We start from the raw sequence: 21,239 nt of genomic DNA on the forward strand, positions 1-21,239 counted from the left end.
CGCACGACCCAGGTCCATGACAATTACATAATTTCTCAGCAGCTTCGCTCGCTCACTGGATATTTAATATTTAGATTTTCCCAGGAGGGTGGCACGGATGCCCCTCCAGTGGTCCTCCTTGGGCTCTCACATTCTGGGGCCTCTGGATGTCTGGAGCCTGGATCTCCTCCATGCCTGCTTCATGCCCTGGGGGACAGGGCTCCATTACATGGGGAAACCTTTTGAATACAAGCGCACTGATCCACACAGGTGTGCACACAGGTGTGCACTGTTCATAGACATAAACTACACCTTTATTGGCTGCTATTTCCAAGCACATTATGCGCTGTCGGTCCTACAACAACATTCAATATTTAGTATTTACTGCTGTTTACACTTAGCTAGATTAACGTGATGGTGTTGTGTTTTGTATGTTGCTCTGTTGTTGTTGTTTTTTTGCTTGTTTTCTCGTCTTTTTCTCTCAACAGGTGATCCAGGAGATTTTTTTCCTCTTCTTTCTCTTTTTAAGTGCTTCTTTCTCCCTTTCCTATCCCTCAGTCATGTCTGTCCCATCTGTAACAACTGAAAATAAAATAAATAATAACAACAAAGGTCGATCAAATGGACCAATACGGCAAGGCCGTGATGATCCATTTGGCAAAGTAAATCCATTGGGTCTCCTTGTTGGTCTTCAGACAACAATTCTGACGGCTAAAGAACCAAATGGGACAGGCAATAAATAAATAAATAAAAATTTAGATTTTCAGACTAGTCTGTAAATTCCAGAGGTGGTAGTGTGGGAAAATCCTATTTGGCACCAACAACCATGCCAATTTCAATATCACTTAAATCACCTTTCTTCCTCATTCTGGTGCCTAAATGCACTGAGTTGCTGTCATGTGATCGGCTCATTGGATACTTGCATTGATCAGTGGTTGAACAGGTGTACCTAATGAAGTGGCTGGTGAGTGTATAAAAGTGCCTGCTGACACCACATAAGAGAAAATATTGCTCAAAGTCTGTTATACACCATCACCTTAATCTAACTAAAGTGTGACTGAACACTGTAAAGAAAATAAAACTTTCTGTCAGAAAACTTTTCCTTTCATACTTTACAAAGTTAACACTCCTAGTTTGAGATGCAGATTCTCCTGTATTTTGCAGCTTAAGCCAGATCTGTTATGCTCATCTCAGCTCCACTGTTGAACTTTCTTCTTTTAGTTTTGCATAACTCACGATTTTAAGAATTCCATATTTTATATTGGACTTTGATGAGTTCATCTACCTTATGAATGTACAACATAATTGGCAAATGTATGCACAATTGTCACTAAGTTAGTAGTAAATATACTGTTGAAAATATTCATTCAACTTCTTTACTTGGGTTAAAGTAAAAAAGTACAGGCTCTGAAAAGTTCTGAAAGTGTAAAAGTAAAAAGTCTTTGGAGCACATTTCTACAAGATATTTTTGTGCAAAGCTAAAATAAAATAATATGAAGGAAACTTTTTTCAACTTAAATTCTAATTCTAATGAATGTTGACTGTTTAAACATCTGTCATGTAGAACAAAGAATTGATTTATTTAATAGCTCTTTTTGCTTTTGGCTGTGTTAATACAAGGTTAATACATTGTGGATGGATGACTTTGTTTCCACACCTTAAAGTGTGGTGTGTGCTGCAGGAACTCCAAGGCTGGTTGTAGTGACTCATTGTGGGGAAATGAATCAATTATTAAAAGTCAGAATAATTTCTGTTGTGAGTGGCAGTAGTTTCTGTGTACAGCCTGTGATCAGCTGACCTGTGCTGCTGCTCTTGTTGCAGATGTTAAATGAGCTATCGAGGCTCATTTCGAACTCCAACTTAAACAGTATAAACTAGTACTAGTACTATAAAAGGTAGAATTCAGTGAATCAGTCATCATCTTAAACTTAATCTGATATCTGTAAACTTTGATCTAAGCCAACATTAACCATGAACACCACAAATGAGCTGCACCACCCCAGTACAGTGCCTAACTGTAACTGCAGCAGTGCAAACTAGACAGTGTGGCCTGCATTAGACGTCCTAGTATTTCCCTCCAAACTGAAAAATGCACAGCTAGTATGCTAGCCTAGCATACTTCACTTTGTTTTACAGTGCATCTGACAGAACATAACTTCACCAACACATGTATGGATCTTATGTTTATTAAAAACAAATGCCAAAATTAATAGGGACATTAAATGTAAGCTTTAAATTTCTAGTTTATCAAATATCACTGCATCCTTACCTTTAAACACATCCTCTCTTCTTGCTTTTTTGTCCTGTTTTCTTTTTCCATCTCCAATTAAAGTTATATATACAGCAACTGTACCTTTAGATAACAGACACACTTTATGCCAAGCAGCACAGAAGTATTTAGTACTTAGATAACACTTTATAACATGCCCCACATGCTGTATCATCGAGTGTTGCAGTACTTGTACTTTGTTACTTCCCACCTGTGCTGTACACAGTATAAAAGTTAGACATATCCACCATGGTGTCACAAATTAGTGTCTGGACCCGACCACATGGGTCTTTCTGGAGCCAAAAGTACCCATCTTTGTATAAGGGGGAGAAATTGTTAATCCGAACAACTTTGGTTAAAAAATGTATCTCCATAAATTATACTTGTGTAGCATACAGACACAGACACCGGTGAAATATTAGAAATGTAACTAGCAGGCAAATAAACATTCACTCACCAACACTAAAATCCTGTCCCAAGTCAATGGACATATCCCAGATAATCCACCTTGCTGGAGACTTGAATGACCCAAATTCAGATACTAGATTTAAAACTTTATTAATGGCTCTAATTAATTAATGGCTTTTAGTAGTTTACACATCTGCAATGTGGTTTAATCAAAAGAGGAGACAAACTTCTTTAGAGGATCATGTCTGAAAAGAGATCTGGTGTAAAAATCTACCAAATCAAACATGTGGATCTACTTGCTGTGACATTCTCTTATGCTTATTACCATTTTATTTACAGCAGCATGACCTGAAATGAAAGATTGAGCCCATAAACTCATCAGGAAAGTGTTTGTGCAGGTCGAGTCCAAGTGCTGTTTTCTCATAGACTTCTATGGGACCAGAAGTCTTTGAAACCAGAAGATTTGCCCCTGAATGGTAAAAGAAAATGAAAGAAAACAATGCAGGTTTAACACAGATCAGGACTGTTGTCTGTGAGGCCAAAAGCAGCACAGCCCACAAACTGGCTGTTTCACATATTTTTACTGTCCCCTGGTGACAGTAAACAGCTACAACATGTAGATGATCTGTAAAGCCATTTATGTGATCAAACACATGTAAGAAAAATTACTTTTATATATTCTAACCTAGTGATTTGAAATTTTCACCATGATTCAGTAATGACTTATATATAATTGCTCCGGTCATTTTCTTGAAAAAGATACTCTTATGTATAAAATATGTAGAGAATCTTTATATCTTTAAAAATGTCAGATGGTGTTTTGCAGAAATGAAGACAGGCAGACATGATCTGAGCCCTTTGAATCAAGATTTATTGATACGGCTGTGCAGTCACAGAGCATGGTGGCACACACGGCCGCCTGGCCGGCATGGGACAGCAACACACACACACACACACACACACACACACACACACACACACACACACACACACACACACACACACACACACAGTCAGTCTGTTTATTCAGGGATGTAGTAGAGAGTAGTACAGAACAAAGTGAAATTCAACATCTTTAAAATTATTATTTTTATGTCACCTATCCTTTTTGTCTCAATTTAACTTTGATATTATGAATGCATTTTATAAAAGCAAACATATCAGGAGTATTGCCTGATGGAGCATTTAAAACTAATACTAGAATAGATTCAAAATGAATTGTTCACTCAGGTTTACACAGTCCACTGCATCACTTTTTGTTTCTCTCCCACAAACACTCATCTCATCATACTCTCATCAACAGAGAAGATCACAGTGAGGAGATCAGAAAATGCACATTAAGTATTTTGTGGCAGTTTCTCACACACAAAGACGCACGCACACACACGCACACACAAATCCTTCAAACCCATCTAACCTCAGTCATTTCAACAGTTTGAGATCAGTCATTATAGAGTGAATCAGACTAAACAAGGAGGAAAAAAAGCATTAAATGAACAACAAATGATTTGTTTCATAGTAAACATTACAAAACACCATGTTCAGAAGTCTTTACATGTCATAACAGCTATGTTTCCTATTATGGTTGGTATAAATTCCTGTTACATATTCATACAGTAGGCTATCACAGTAGCTAGTGGAAGGTAGAGCAAACTACAAGACTGTACATGTGTTGGTCCCTCAGTAGGGCAACTATAATCTGTTTTACCAAGCAGCCTATTGTGAGGATGCAATAAATTTTTCTTTTCAATCTAATTTGGCGAGACTGTTAGAATAGAAATTTACATTTATGAATCTCTTGAATTTTTCTGACTTCAAAGTTGGTGCAAGAAAACATCACAGTGACACAGATAGAGGAGAAACAAAAAGAAGTCCCTACATGTTACAGACGCACGTTTTTGACAATCCATCCTCCAAGACAAAGGAGGAGCAAAACGGTACAATAAAACAACAGAGGGACAACATACGTACGGCACAAAACAGCCAGAATAAACGCATCTAAATGAAATAGAGCAAAATATGCGATCATAAATACATTACTTCTGCTGACTTTACAGAGACAACGTGTGTTTTTCAAATCTTGAGTGTGTTGGAAGATATTAACTGGTTTGTTTGACCTTAACCGGATCAGCACAGATTAAAATGACATCACAAAATTTTCCTACAGATGAAAGGTGTGAAAACGGAAGTACAGATAGAGGCACACATTCAGTCAGTTGGCCTGATAACCAATGACTCTCTAGTTTTTTCTTTTCTTATTTTTTCCTTTTTTTAGGTAAAAAGCAGCATGTGATTACATCGCGTGAAAAACTGCCATACCCCACCAGAGAACTGATGTTCCTGTTACAATGAAAAAAATGAAAGGGGGAAAAGGTAATAACCCCTTTTAGAACGCAGGATAATATATACTATACATATCAGTAGCTGTGTACACATGTATAGTATGCTTACAACTTATTGTAAAAGCCAGCTAAATGCCAGGAATTTGACCTTAGCACAGTCAATTTGGGAATTTCCAAATAAAAGAATGCAAGGAAAATAAAATAAAAGTGCACTATTGTGGAGAAAGCATGTCCATCATACTGCAAATACTGCCGCAATGCTTCTTTTCCTTTCTTCCAATTATACGTATTACATTAATAGTAAAAGCTGAACCTGCATTGCAGTGGTTTAATATGTTACATTTGCACAGTAAGCAATATTTGCATCATCTGTACACAAGATTACAAGCCTTAAAAACCTTGGCAAACAACCAAGAAGCGATACAGTGGGGACATGTAGCCTGTGATGCATCAGATGGATTCAGCCTGCTAATAGGTGTATGAGCACACTGTAAACATGTACATTAAACACTACGCCCACAACCTAGAAGGTGAAGCTGCTGTTATGTAACTGTGCTGGAAAAGGAAACAAAAATACATATAGAAGATTTTTCAGCAAACAATGTTGACATTTTGCTACAGCTTTCATCCATGTAAGAAGGCATCGAGAAGAAGACAAACTTTGTGAGGATCTTAAAACACATCTAGGGCATGATTCATACGTGACATGAGCAATACAAATTGTTTTACCAAAAAAAAAAAAAAAGTACTGAAAAGAGAATTTTATATCTTACAAAAACTTGAATGGATTTGCGTGTGTGATATGTCTTAAATTGCACAAGAGGCATTCCCATTGTTTTCAACTGTTATTTTAAACTATGTCAAAAATTGTGGTGGATTGTGGATAGATTTCTACTCCTTCTCCAGACATATACAGACTGTCTAGTATATACAGTAAAGAGGACATCAACAATATGTTCCTGACTGCAAGGAGCACAAATGTGTTAAAACTTCACGATGTCTGAGGAAAGCACTACGGAAGGAAGCATGTTCAGAGGAAAATGAGCCACAACCGGTGGTGAAGATTGCATGTTAATGTGTCTAAAGTGGCTTCAGCGGCCATAAGAAGCTCCCAACAGGAACTTCCAAATGAAAGGGGAAGAGCGTTTTACGTGAGAATAAAACAGTAGTGCTGTACACATGTCCGTATACTGTACATGCTATGTAGCAGATAAGAGTCCCTCTGAATGTGCATTTACTCTGCATTTCAAAACAAGTCTGCATTTTGTCTGTGATTGAAGAATTAAAATATGTGACTGCTTAAAAACACAAAAAAAAGGTTTTCAGTTTTATAACCAAACCATGAAGAGAGCTGCTGAGGCAAAGTGGGACTTGTACAATGGCTACGTGTATGTGGCTAGGTGAAACATACTTATTGAACATACTTGGAGAAAAGTAAATCGATGGTATACTTTAAGAAAAAAAGAAAAAATCAGGTCATTAAATCATCTTAGCTGGCTTTATCAGTAAGCAGGAAGAAAAGAATAATGCACGTGAGAGCCTGGGAGCAGAAACGTGATAAAAGCAAAAGAAAAGAAAAAAAATGGCTGATTATAAAGACAGGGAAGCAAAGGTGGCTGTTTCTCAGTGTCCTGTAGAGGGCGGCACAGTCCAACTAATGACTCTCTAACGTGAGTCTGAGTTCTCCCATGCAAGATTTAAAGCAGGTTTAAGTTGCAGCAACAGTGACAACAGAGTGGCACTGGTACTCCCCAGCTTACTTACTCCATCACGACCTCTGTTTGGGGGCAAACAGGAAAGAGATATTAATCATTTAGGGAAATAAATGATATATTTGTGTTATCTTCTAATCAAATACTCCAACACTGTGATTCACAAAATTAGTAAGTTACCTTATTTCAAGGGAGATACAGTGGTGTGGAAAGTATTTGCCCCCTTGGTGAGTTCTTATTCTTTTTGCATTCCTCACAACTACATGTTTCAGATCACTGAAACAATTTTATTATTAGACAAAGATAACCCAAATAAATGCAAAATGCAGATTTTAAACAATTATTTCATTTATTAAGGGAAAACATTTTGTCCAGATCTGTGTGAAAAAGTAATTGCTCCCTAAACTGGTTGAGTCGCTTTTGGCAGCAAGAACTGCAATCCAGCATTTGTGATAACTGTCGATGAGTCTCTCACACCACCTTTCAGGAATTTTGACCCACTCCTCCTTGCAGAGTTATTTTAATTCAGCCACATTGGAGGGTTTTTGAGCATGAACAGCCTGTTTAAAGTCACGCATCTTAATTTGATACAAGTCCAGACTTTCACTAGGCCACTGCAAAACTTTCATTTTGCTCTTTTGAGCCATTCAGAGGTTGTCTTGCTGGTATGTTTCAAGTGAACTTCAGCTTCAGGGCATGAATTGATGGTTGGACGTTCTCCTTCAGGAATGTCTGGTGGAGAGCAGAATTCATGGTACCATCACTTACAGTAAGTCCTCCAGGTCTTGAAACAGCACAGAAGCTCCTGAGCATCACACTACCACCATGCTCGACTGTTGGTATGATGTTCTTTTTAAATGCAGTGTTAGTTTTACACAGATGCAACAGGAATAAAACCTTTCAAAAAGTTAAAGTTGGTATTCTTTGGTCGACAGCATTTTTTTCAGTCTCTTTCGCGTTGTTGAATCATGAACACTGACCTTAACTGAGGCAAGTGAGGCCTGCAGTTCTGTAGATGTTGTTTTGGGTTCTTTTGTGACCTCCTGGATGAGTCATTGTTGCTCGTGGGAAGGCTCTATGCTGTTCCATGTTTTCACCATTTGTGGATAATGGCTTTCACTGTGGAAGCCTTAGAACTCACTTTGTAACACTTTACAGACTAAAAACTGTTTGTGTCTCATCTGTTTCTTTAAATTGTGGCATGACTCCTTTGAGAATTATACCACGGCTCCTTTTTGAGATCTAGCCTACTTCACTTTGTCAGTTTCTATTTAGGTGATTTCTTGATTCAGCAGGTCTGGCAGTAATCAGGCCTGATTGTGGGTAGTGAAACTGAACTCTGAATGCTTTCCAAAAAATGTGGTTAATCACAATCATTCATACAATCATGTAAGCATACACAGTTGTTAAATCATGTACACGTACTACATGTATGGAGGTAATTACTTTTTCACATAGTGCCTGGTAAGTTTGGATAGCTTTTTTTTCCTCTTAAAAATGAAATAATCATTTAAAAACTGCATTTTGTATCAGGTGGTCTTTGTCCATTATTAAAGTTTTGATAATCTGAAATATTTACGTCTGAAACAAACAAACAAAAAAATCTGGAAGGGGCAAATACTTTCCACAGCCCTGCATACAGAAATAGATGGAAATAAAGATATTTCAGTTTTATTTTCTATCAGTAGCTTCAGGCTGCAGGGTTACACTCACCCTCGACTGCTTTGTTTTTGTCTTTTTCACCTTCTGGAGACTCGGCCCCTTCTGACAGCTCTCCTGAAAAAAGAAATGGTTGTGTTACTATTCTGACTTTACTTATACATTTAAAATCAGCATTTAAAAACATGCAATAGTCCAATGAGTAATTCTAAAATACAGACCCACAGAATGGTCTGTATAACGAAGGCAGCATTAAATTATGTACAATCCCCAAATCTACAGAATTTAGTCTGATGGAAAGTTGCAACTTCCAAACAGAATATTTTGCTCAGTGTAAATGTAATGCTCTGTATAAAGAGATGGAACAAGCTGATAATACTGTCAGAAAAACTGAATATGATAATATTTTAAAACTTGAAGCAAACACTGGGAAAATGAAAATGGGGAAATTTGATGCTCATAAGCTAAAAATATGATTAAAGGAACTTTGCATTTGCTCTCTTTTTTCAAAATTTAAAAAATTGGATAGAAAAAATCCTCCTTGTGTTTCTCATTCTGTTCTAATACAATAACAAACCTATTCTTGGATTAAAAAGCTACAACAATCCATCAAACTGATTAGTCAGTCCAAGTGACACGTATATTTTAATTTCAGCTTTTCATATGTGCTGATGTGAAGCTTTTTCATCTCAAATGGGATACTGTTCACAGTATCTGGACTTCAGAGTGCTGCTTTGATGAAACGAGACATAAAGATCCCATGATTTGCTTTAAGGGTGGGTAGTTTTTTATTCTGACTTTGAAGGGAGGGATTTGGTCCAGTCTAGTTAGGAATTAACAAATATTTTGTAAACATTCATATGTACTCGGATGATTTCATTAAAACGTTACATTTTGGAAGTTAATCTAAGACTACACTGATGCACTGATCAATATCAAATTCCATGGAAAAGTTAGCTATGTTCTGCAAACTTTTATGATCACTTAAGCTCCCAGAAAAAGTTTGCATGTCAGTCAACTGTATGTACTGACTGCAACATGTAGAGGATCAGGCCTTAGGTCACGTCTTTTAAAAGCCGGCCATGCTGTGGGATTACATAGTTTAAAGGAAGTACCGTTCTGCAGTGGGGGGCTCTTGTGCGTGGCACTCCCAGGCTGTGCTCCCTGCTCTGTTTTCCCTGTGTTACCATCTGGTGGTGTGCTGACCTCTTCCGACTCGGGCGACTCTCCCTCCAATTTGTCCTCCTTTGGTTCAGGCTGTTCGGATTCTGCTTGGACCTCCTGGGGCTCCATCGACTCTTCCTGCTGTGCTCGCTCCTCTGCTTCCTTTTTAGCTCTTTCCTCTGCTTCTGAGGTAAAATGGAGTATGGGAGCAGTTTAGAAATATTCATAACTCCTTATTTTTTACTTTAAATGAGGAAAATTCGAGATGAGGATTAACAAACAGTGTTTTTGTTAACACACTGGAGCTGTACTTTGTGGACTTTAAATGTAAGTCTAACATTCTTTCTTTTACCTCTGTTTTTGGTCTCCACCAACTCACAAGACATATGTAGCTTCAGTCTAATGTTTTTTGTGCTACTGTAGTATGAAGTAAATTAAATACAAATTAATCCACACTGACATACTGATCAGCAGTGGTGTATTATTTCATCATGTCTCAACAGATCATGTTCCCACCAATGCTGTTGTTGTGCAGGCCAGTTAAAACCCCCCTGTGAATAAGTCGAAAGCAGTGCAGCTTTTTTAAGCCAATTTTCTGTGGAGAAGGTCATGATCTGTTTGGACAGACCAGTTTTACCATGGCCACAAATCACCATATTTTCACTAGATCGAACTGTACTATACCTTTAGCGGCCTGGGCTTTCCACCTCTCTCTATTTTGATAAACTTCTTCATTCCACAACGCTTTGAAGTTCTTCATGTCCACCGTCAGGAGAGAGCCCGGGCCCGATGAGCTGCTGTCGGAGCCCATGCTCTTGACACTGTGCCTTTTGCTTTCATCTGAACTAATACTGTTCAGACTGGACAGACAAAAAAGAAAAATGTAAACAAGAGATAAAGTATCTAGAGGTATTCAAGCAGCTCTGAGAGACTGAAATCGGGCCACTTTTACCATCACTGGGCATGTATCTGCTGAAAAGAGGTTAAAGCAGTTGCATGGCTGCAGCTGGTGGTGTTTAAGACAATGGAAGCATTAGCATCATTGCACAAGACTGGCTGAAGATTTTAAGGAGTTTTCAAGAACAATTTCTTAACGGAAAAGATGTCAGATATTTCAGTCAAATAAAAAAAACACATTGCGTAGATCATCTGGTCTTTCATGGGAGATATTGATGAAAGACTGATTATGCAAATCATAACCAAAGTGTAATACCGCAAGCCAGCAAAAGCTGTTTTAAATTAGTAAACCAATGTGCCTACTCAGTGAGCGGCAAAGTGGCAAAACACATACTTGAATTTGTTTCTTTACTTTTACCATCAGCCTGTGTGTGATTCTGTAGTGATATAGAGAAATTAGTTTGATGAGTTGACAGTAGGAGGAGGAGCCACTGAAAAAGAATACCCCAGGGCAGCGCAATAAAAAAATATACACTCAAAAAAAGTTTAATGCAATCTGGTCTGATGACATCTATTAGCCTGGTATACAGTATTTAGTTTATACCAAGGACATCTTTCTTAACAATTCATTATGTGAATAAATGAACCTTTGATTTTATACATCACAGTTACATTTTACTCTGAATTATTGCTTCATGTTTTTTGAGGGTAAAGAATCGTTGTTTTGAATTTATCTGACCTAGTTCATATCTGTGATTGTGAACTTACTTCAGGTTGGTTCATTTTAACTCTTTGACCTTGCTCTTCCATGTGAATGTACCAATTGCTGCCATCATATTTGTTAATCATGTCACACTTTGAAAGCTCCTGTTTTTCAAACAAAAGTCGGGCATTTAGAAGGTGCTCATGACTGACTGAACAATGGGACTTTTTATTATAGGCACTAAAAGTCACAGACCTCCAGCTGCAGGGAATTGCAGTTCTACACTGCTGGAAGACCCCTTTTAATGGATCAAAAAAGATATTCCAATTTATTATGTAAGGTACAAGAACGTCAGCTTCCTGCAATTCTTTTAATAGTTGCAGACATTTAATTCTAAGTTGCTAATGTCAGTGACGTTAGCCCTAGGAAAAAAAATCTATGGGATCTTAAAAGTCAGAAGGAATCTGTCTCTGGGGACCATAAATGTCAAAAAAATTCTTTTTCAGCTAAAAAAAACTTGAGCTTTTAGATTTGTCTGCGTGTTGAAAAAGCAAGGAAGAAGCAGAGGTGGATAATCATAGGAAGCGAGACAGACATAGTTACAGGTGATTGAAAGCAGCTATAAACGGTGTGAAGAAACAGTCCAAGGAAAATCAAAAGCACCCAGGTGTGTACGTAGACAAAGAGACTGCACAAGTGGCAACACTATCTGAGATTTCCACTCGGTTAGCTTCGACTAGAGGCCCACTGAGTGATGCTAATGACTGCTGTTGAGGAGAACAGGGAGGATGATATTGATGTGCAGGTGCAACAAAAGATGCAGAGCCAGACTCCCCAAGTACTGCTTTATTTTGCAATGAGCCCACTTAACAAAACATAAAGTGTAAACAATTTACAGACTAAAGTTTTTTAATTATCTTTCTCGTTATAGTTTAAATATTATGAACAAAAAAGCAAGCGGAATGTACTTTCTTATTTGGGAACTTTGAAAGCCTTGCACATACGTGATTGAGTACGAGGCCGGAGGAAAAGTATTGAGCCAATTAATTAAACCAGTGAAGGCAAAATCGCTTCCTTTTGTATCTCGAGAGGCTTTTGTGTATGCCAATCCAGCACCACAGCTCATTCTCGATCACGGACGGTGAGGTGAACTCGACTAGCATCCCTAAAATGTCAATTTCAAGGTGTGTAGCTCTGCTTGATGAAAGGTGGAAACATTTCCACACACAGAAATGGATTACTCATGGGAGACTCATCTGCTGTTCTCAATACTTCCATTAGATATGCCGTTATTGCAGCAGGGTTGTTGAGGTCTAATCTTGTCATTGAGCAAGTAGTTTCTTGGAAAGGTACACGAGGAGAGAAAACAGCACGTTTTTTTTTTTTATTCTTGATCGACGAGGCTGGTTGAATAAAATGTAATGTGATTTACATACAGTCACCCACTTCCATCTGCTTGGTTTTCCGACTGAGCTGCACAAACTTTTTATTCCTAAATGATCTCTGAGAGAAACCACTGCAGCTTACCTTGAGCGTCTGAAACCAGTCAAACCGGAATGGGAGGCCTCCTCAATGAGTGGCGTGACAATGCGCTCCATCATGTCGGTGAGCACAGTAAAGGTTGGCACTACGATGAAGTCTATGAATCCTGGAGATGAAGACGTCGGCAAAGGTAATGTTAGCATGTCTGCGGTATATAGTCACAGTCTATTTTGTGCTATTAAAGGTTAAAAAGAAGAAAAGAAGCCCAGAGCAAAAAAAAAAAAAAATCTTTTTAACGTTAATTAGTAAAACGGGCAAACAGCAGTTTGATGTAGTGTGTGATGTAGATGTAGATTGCAAATGTAATAATTATAGAATAATGACACATTCAGACTGGTTGGCTATAAGCCTTCCTTTCTTCCTTGCCACTGGGTAAGAAATCTATTGGGAAAACTAAAGCAATAAAAAACAGAAAGAAGACAGTTCTTTGATTTTTCCAGTTAGTTGGCGGTCTGAAGGACAGAATTAACTAAAAGCTATACCAGGTACAAGAAAATATTCCTGTTGGCGAAGCAAATAAAGAAGTCAAGATGAGAGAATGATAGAACCAAAAGTGAAATAAGAGTGAACCTCAGAGGGAACTCAAAACCTGCCTGCTTATCAGCAAATATTAGCTGCTGTTTCAAAATAGATGCCAGTTTCCTATATGATTAGTGTTTCTGTGGAGACAGAATAAAATAGCTTATTTTGGTTTATTTTTATTTCTTTTACACATTTTTCTGATATTTTCTTGTTCAAATGTGGCAGACTTCAATTACTTGAAATAAAAATGAGCCTTTTTAATAATTTATGATGCAAAAAATATCAATAGATTCAGTAATCTTCTGTGAAAACAGTAAGTACACCTTTGGCCTATGTAACCTCTACACTTTTAAACGTGTTCTAGCTAGTTCAAATGTTTGTCCATTCCTCAGTGCAAAATTCCTTCAGTTGCAAGATGCTTTTCCCAAAAAAAAGTGGCGTACTGTATTGCGCAGATGGTTTATGTGAGGGTGGGGAAGCCTCTCACCGATTTGTGACTGTGCCACCATCGTTGACTTTCGGTCACAGAGTGGAGAGAACGGCAGCCCGAGCTCAGCTTCTTTGTCCCCCTGGAAACACAAGAGCTTCTTAAGTCAAAATCCTCCTGTCTTTGATATTTTTGGGCAAATACGACACACCCTGCAGACATGCACACACACATCTTTGCCTACACACTTACCACTGCACACCATATGCTCACACTTCTATCAACAGACCTTGGATTCGTCTGAGCCCCTCCCCGAGTGCGTTTGGGCCGCAAATGTGTTTCATTTTCTCCTCTGTTTTGTCACAAACAGATGAGATGTGGAGTCGGGAGGCAATGTTCTTTGGAGAGGCTATTTATCGGCAATTCGTATCCCCAGAGACAAAAGGCTCGTGAAAGCAACCACAATAACAATAGCACTGATAATGGGAACAATGTGGATTAATAATGGACGAGATTTAAGCAGTGTGGCACCATTTAAACGTCTGTCCTTCTTTATGAGATTTACAATTACACCATTTATTATTTATAGCATAAATTCATTGTCACGCTGTACATTTTAATCTTCTATGGAGCATGTTGTTCTTTTTAAAAACACATTTGCTGGTGTGACTGCATATTTCTCTTGTTGGTAGTGTTTTCCAAAAGCTTCACATTAACAGCATTATTTCCCAATATTAATATTTCATTTTTTTTATGTCACACTCACATGAAGTGTGTTTCACACTTCATGTGAGTGTGACTGAATCAAAAGAATAAATCGCTTTTGTTGACATAGCACCCAAAAACTAATACAATGCACCAGCGACAAAGATGAGCAATGACTAAAACCAAAAGATAAATAAACTGCATTTCAAATCATGTGTTTCATCTATAAGCAAGAAATCTCAAGATATTATTTCCAATGCCTCTCTTCAACCTCATGTCTTCATTAAGGCTCTGTTGGACTGCGCAGTAGCACCTCAGAAATTTTCAATCTCATGCCAGCATTTAAAAGTCGATAAATCTTGCATGCTAGATATTCAATTCACCTCTAGGTGCTTGATATTGTAAGGTAAAGAACCTACAATAATACAGAGAAAACCCCAACAATCAGACAACCCCCTGTAAACAAGAACAAGGCAACAGTGGGAAGGAAAAGCTCCCTTTTAATAAGAAGACTCAGAGAGGTGAATCCATCTGTCGCAATCCGCTGGGCATAAGGGGAGGGAAGATATCATTTTTAATGTATAACACCTTAGATGGTTTTTTTAAATAAATTAATTCAGCAAATTTAACAGGTGTCAGTTTGTCAAAATATAATCAAAGTTATAAAAAACTCAAACATAGATAGCTACATGTGGCTTATTGATCATGGCAACATTATACTTCCAATTTATGACCCTGAATTCCAGAATTTCATGAAATTGGAGAGCATGATCTTCCCCCAAAGGCTTGATTAGTTCTCAGCATGACTACCTAGTAAACTGCCAGCTGAGGGTAAATTTGACCTTTGTGTCTGAGGTCAACTGAAAAGCATGCCATGTTCTGTCTGCATACATTTAAACTACCACTAAACCATACACTGTACCACCATCATCCAACATGTTACTCTGACGTAACAGAGGAACTCACCTGTCTGAAGAACTCCTCTAGTAGGGAGGTGGTCCAACGGTGGTGGAGGTCCCAAGTCTTGGCCGGGTGGCTGATGTCTGCTGTGTGCAGCAGCAGGGACAGCGCCTTTGGCTTGTCGATGCTAAGAGAGAGAAGACAGGCAGTTTTAAAAATTGCCATCACGGCTGTTTTCTTGAAAAGTCTAATGGTTTATGTTTTGTATGTGTGTTTTTATAAATGAAAAAAGAAGCTATTGTTAAAGAAAAAAGAAAATGATAGAAGGAAAGAAGGACATAACTATTTGCGATGCAGCTAATTGATTTTGGAGGTATCATGATAAAGTGTATTGATTGATCATTTTTGTGTTTCTGGCTTTAAAAAATGAATGTGAGTCAGAAGTACTTTATCTGCCAAGTTCCAGCTTCAGGTTTTGCCAAAAACCTGGCAAAAAAAATAAAAAATATAAGTTGTTACAAAGACATTGCAGATTAATCTTGGATAAGATTAATGAAAGACCCCAGAAAAGATGCAAGAAAATGCCAATAACGGTAAGTATCCCTGGCACAGCTGCACAAGAGTCTGCAGCTGTCCAGAAATGAGTCTGTACAAGAAATTCAGTCTAAGTGACAGGTTAGCTTTTTATTGTGTTTTATGTTTTACTGCACATTCACTGGCTTGAGTTTAGTTTTTCGTCCCCAGTCACTTAGAATATTAAAAAAAAAACACTATTCCAACATGACAGCAAGACAACAAAACTGGTTTTGTTTTCACTTTGTGAGTCTTCAAGTGTGTGTATGTGTGTCTATGTGTGTGTGCATGTGCAATCATAGTATAACGAGGTCCTGGAGACACCAACTGTAGTGAGAACTACTACAAAGGCGGCTGTGAGGAGTGTGGCAGGTGTTTAAACAGTATGACTGCATATCTGTTGTTTAAACGTAGATTATTTACTAAATGCGATAACATAGTTGGTATTGTTTGCACCTTGTGGGTCTGTGTGTATGTGTGTAATCATAGCATAATGTGATCCTGGACATAACAAATGTAGCATGATCCAGAAAGCCAGTAGTCTGTAGTTGATTTGAGTTTTTATGTCTTTCTGTTTCTGGGCTGACCACACGTGCAGTCACAAGGATTTACAGATATTGGCTTGAAGCCAAAATAACGGCCAATTCAGTGATGACTGTGTTGGTCACACTTTTGTGACACCAGTTCTTAGATCACAAAGACATAATCGTGGGTATCACAGTAACATATAGTACAATACATACAATACATGTATAATTTCGTATTTATAACTATCTTAAGTGATCGTGGCTCAAGAGTTGGGAGTTCGCCTTGTAATCGGAAGGTTGCCGGTTTGAGCCCTGGCTTGGACAGTCTCGGTCGTTGTGTCCTTGGGCGAGACACTTCACCTGTTGCCTACTGGTGGTGGTCACAGGGCCCGGTGGCGCCAGTGTCCGGCAGCCTCTGTCAGTGCGCCCCAGGGCAGCTGTGGCTACAATGTAGCTTACCATCACCAGTGTGAATGTGTGTGTGAATGGGTGGATGACTGGATGTGTAAAACGCTTTGGGGTCCTTAGGGACTAGGAAAGCGCTATACAAACACAGGCCATCTCCCATTTCCATTAAATCTAATTTTCAGTACTCAAAAAGATGAAATGCGCCATTTTCATTACAGTAAGGAACCCCCTACCTCCACCACTATGTGTCTATCTGTATAGTCTTCCATCCAGCCATCCAAAAGTCCTCTTCATTCATATTACTTCCACATTAAAACACAGTATGAAGATCATCTCAGCTCTAGAGAAATCGTAACCTAATATCAAAATCTCATGGTAAACGGACTGAATCATGAACAGACACATATAGAAAATAGGCAGTCGCATGAAAATGCAGGCACAATAATACATGCATAGCAGAGGTTAAACAGAGGTGAAAAAGACTAGCTCACGTTTTTTCCCCTTATTCCATTTGTGGCAGATTGGGTCTTAAAGTGCACTCTAAGCAGGCCTGCAGCAGTCTGGTTTGAATTACTTCACATTAGAGTCTATTCAGCATCACAGCTCCCTGCAGACTGCAATCTCTTATTTTGGTGCATGCTTGCGTGTGTGCGTGTGTGTGAGCACCCAATACTCTCCCTTGACGATTACCTTCAGGTCAGCAATTTTCAAGTTATATTCACAAATACAGGGAACACAATATTGTTGATACCAATATATATTTTTAGGAAGCCACTTATCTACATATCAGTGCCTTCTGAGTAATTTTCAGATAAGTGCTCGGCATTATCACGGTGAAAAGAATACCCTGAAGGTCAACATGTTTCTTGTCAATGCGGCAGCTGCATCAGCACTGATGAGTCATCACATTGCATGATAGTTTGCTTGATAGTGTTTTTATTTCTGTATGCATGCTTCAGCTCAGTGTCTGCATGTACAACAGTTATCGGTCACTGCAGTCGTGTTAGGGTGCTTAAAGTGCTTAAAAAGATGCACACCATTAATGCACTTAAAAATACCAACAGAGTATTATGTAGAACTTCTAAATGAATCAGGCACATATCTAACATCATTCACTACCATTTAGTTTAAGCAAAGCAGGGCCTAAACTTTGTTTTTTATATAGATTCACTGCAAGAATTTTAAAGAGAAGCAAAGTTGTAGCCATTCTCTCTCTAGGATAACATTAAGAACCACCTCAGCATAATTTGCCATCCATATTTTTTATGTGTGGGTCTTTTCTCTGCACTGGTTCACAGTTCTGTGGCTCGAGTCATTTTTTACTCAGGAACAGAAGCCTGATATTAACTGTCAGAGGTACAAACCTAAGGTGTCCATCGCAGTGAGATTGGATATTAAACAGGCCTTTATATACAACCCCTTTAGTACGACATCCACATAATATCCGACCAAGTCTATGTGAGAACAGAGCAGGCAAATATCTACTGAATTCACAAAAGGCGTCACGTGTCCTTCCTCTTGCACGGTCTCTCCAAACAGTTCCCTTTGCCTTAAGCAAACAGAGTATTTGCAGTAGTGAGAACGCATCTTAAGTGCGCAGTCTTGCTGAAAAAGGGCAACTCCTGACATTTTCTTACTTTATTCTCTGGATATTTTCCAGAGTTAAAAACCTAAAAAACAGCGTCTTTGCAAGGTCACTTGCGAGCTGTAGCCCTACTTTGGCTCCCACTTCGCCTCATTAACGCTACATCACATCTGTTGCCAATCTATGAGGTTTGTATGGGTTCAACATAAATAAAAAAAATACACAAGAGATTGCATGGTAGCCTTCTTGACAAGTTTACTTCATTTTGTAGTCTGTATTAGATTTTGGGAACGCACTTATGAAAGTTTATCCCATAAGTGACTTTGTTTTAATTTGACTCTTTTCCTTTTTTTATGATTATTCCATTCTGGGATGAAATTGTGTACCATTTATTTTCCCTAGTTTGTGTCAGTTAGGCATCCCTGTGGCATAATAAGAGATAAGAATATAAAATGTGAACATCAGCAGCTCACAACAGCCAAGTCAGTCTGTGAGAGAACCAGCTCTGTTAGATACTTTAGTTTTTGTTTTCTACTATCAGGGACATTATCCTGCTTGGGAGGAAGCTTCCATCAGATAGTGTGTAACAATGTTTAGGTGGCTGGTGCATGTAAGAATAACATCCACATGAATGCCAGGATTCAAGGATTCCCAGGGGAACATTGCAAGGTAGAGAGATAAAGAGTGTTATTCCCTCATTGTTTCTGGGTGATGTTATTGATAAGTTCTCTTCTTGTCTTCCTCTTGTCTAAATTGTTTAAGAGAGGAAACAGTTGAGAAGTTCCATTTTTTTCATTTCTCCATTTTTGATTCTGCTCATATCTTCTGCTGTGCAAATGAGTTCTGATATTCTTTACCAAAGTATAACACCCAGAGAATATTAGCGACTGTAACGTGTGAGGGAGCATTAATGCTAAAGAATACAAGCAGCACAACAATAATTCTGTCAAAGGAAGTGCTATATTTTTTTTCTGTGAAAATGAAACATTTTCTGCTAGCTCATCAGCAGTAGCAAAAGGACGGCATGCCAACAAACCTGCCAGCAATTTCTGGCAGCGGCTCTTTTTTTTTAGCCACAGTGTGTAAATAAATTTCACCCTGCCAAATCTGGTGTGACTACACCGTAACTCTGTTGCAGACGTCCAGCACAGAGAAACAAGCTGCGTTTGTGCCTGAGAGGCACCGTGGTAATTCTCTGTTGAATACCTGCACTGTGTAATGTGCGACATTTGGTACTATTTGGCAGCAAATGACTCGTTGAATTTAATTTTTTTATGTTGAGTAAACAACACCTGAGCAACAGAAATCCTCCCTTGTTTTTCATTCCAGAGGTCCACCTGATATAAAACAGGCCTGTTTATAGTGTTTCTCTCCAAGTGCCTCCTTCGGGGCAGGATTAATTAGGTTGTAAATGGCAGGTGGTTAGTAAATGGTGGCTGATAGCGGGGGTAATGGGTATGTAAATTGCAGGGGCAAGGGCGCACATTATAAACTGTAATGAAGGAAATGGCAACTGACCCCTCCGGTTGTTGTAGGAAGTTCTTCATGGCCTTAACTTGCTGGAAGTGGCAGGACATGTCTGTAGCCAGCACCATTTCCACTACTAAAGCCCGCAGCTCTCTAAATGAAAAAAGGAGAGAAAACGTGAGCCATGTGCAGCATAAAAAACGGTCAAACCTGCGGCTAATAAAAGCTGACTTATTTTGAAGTCTTTGTAATTAGATGAAGGCGGTTTTTGAGAACTATTTATATCTGATTTGACAGTATCTTATGCTGTATGTAATCAGATTAGAGCTATCTTCATATAACAGTTCCATTTCTATAAAGTTGTTGAGCCTTGGAGGTAATCCAGCTTTGCTGATTTTGACTCTGTGTTTCTACTGTGTGTAAGTAGCCTGGAAAAACAGGAGCTCAGTTTACTTTGAGTAGGTGTTCATTGTGAGACTGCTTGACCTGTGCGCTCTGCTTGGTTTTATTCATGCTTTGTCTGTTCTTATGTGATATTTTTACATCTGACTTTTAATCCCCTTTGCTGTCACTCACCTATCCTGCACCCTTCCTATCATTCTCTGTCTGTGTTACTGACCTCCAGTCATCCTTAGAAAGGTTGTAGAGGATGTTCATTTCATCATCGTCCTGCAGCAGGCGATAGGCTGCGCTGACATGATGACTCTCCAATACTGAACGATCATTATACAGGATAGCTGTGTCTGACCTGTCAGTCCAAAAGAAAGAAAACTCTTTTCTTGGGCTATTGCAGGGAAATCAAACAGCTCAGAAAACACATGAGGGATCCACAGATGTTACTAAATCCTTTAAACATTTTTGCAGATGCTAGTCAAAATCAAAGATCCAAATTGGTTGCCTACTTGAGATTCGTTTAGCTGCTTCTGTTTTACTTTAGTTCAAAAACTGTAGCTTGATGACACTATAAAGAGTGCTGTGCTCAAAACACTGAGTGCACAACAAAGCTATTGCTGCAGTCTGGCAACTAGTGAAAGATCTGACACATTTCTTTCCTGGCAAATCCATCTGACATGGTCAAAGACTAAAATTTGGTTGAACTCTCACCTGCCAAATGCAACAGAAAAACAATGAAAAGAATAAACAGAAAAAATAAAAAAATAACATGTGGAGGGTATTATTTACTTAAACTTGCATCAAAGCTAACATATTCTTTTAAAAAAACTTTCATTATTTATTGAAAGGCTAAGGAACACTGACTCTTCTAAGGTTCTAAATCAAAAATGAATAAAATGACGTTCATGCATCCTAAAAATAGGAGGGCACTGGTCAAAAGAAATCATTTTGTTTCTCATAATAATAGATTTAAATTGTTGTGTTAGGTGAAATGCCAAAAAAGTTTCAAAGGACTATCTGCTCCTGTGAAAATGTAAGTACACCCCCATGATTTTAG

The 21,239-nt window shown here is 38.5% G+C and overlaps 1 protein-coding gene across 7 annotated transcripts in view; it reads right to left on the minus strand.

Annotated features, from left to right (window-relative positions):
• Positions 1-3,510: 3,510 nt before the first annotated feature.
• The window catches only part of pde1cb (phosphodiesterase 1C, calmodulin-dependent b), a 118,655-nt gene continuing 100,926 nt past the window's right edge, over positions 3,511-21,239 (minus strand). For 6 of the 7 annotated variants that reach the window (XM_042220291.1, XM_042220292.1, XM_042220295.1 and 3 more), the window contains 9 exons: positions 20,409-20,537; positions 19,841-19,942; positions 15,296-15,416; positions 13,685-13,766; positions 12,661-12,781; positions 10,218-10,393; positions 9,485-9,718; positions 8,424-8,486; positions 3,511-6,775 (listed from right to left, as the gene is read on the minus strand). In XM_042220291.1, coding sequence (XP_042076225.1) covers positions 6,759-6,775; positions 8,424-8,486; positions 9,485-9,718; positions 10,218-10,393; positions 12,661-12,781; positions 13,685-13,766; positions 15,296-15,416; positions 19,841-19,942; positions 20,409-20,537 — 1,045 coding nt within the window. In that variant the 3' untranslated portion in view covers positions 3,511-6,758. The remainder of the gene's footprint in view (positions 6,776-8,423; positions 8,487-9,484; positions 9,719-10,217; positions 10,394-12,660; positions 12,782-13,684; positions 13,767-15,295; positions 15,417-19,840; positions 19,943-20,408; positions 20,538-21,239) is intronic. The other variant, XM_042220294.1, reaches the window with a different exon arrangement.

Source organism: Haplochromis burtoni, unplaced genomic scaffold, assembly GCF_018398535.1.
Source record: "Haplochromis burtoni strain Fernald_Lab_line unplaced genomic scaffold, NCSU_Asbu1 Contig_3, whole genome shotgun sequence".
In the NCBI taxonomy this organism is placed as follows: domain Eukaryota; kingdom Metazoa; phylum Chordata; class Actinopteri; order Cichliformes; family Cichlidae; genus Haplochromis; species Haplochromis burtoni.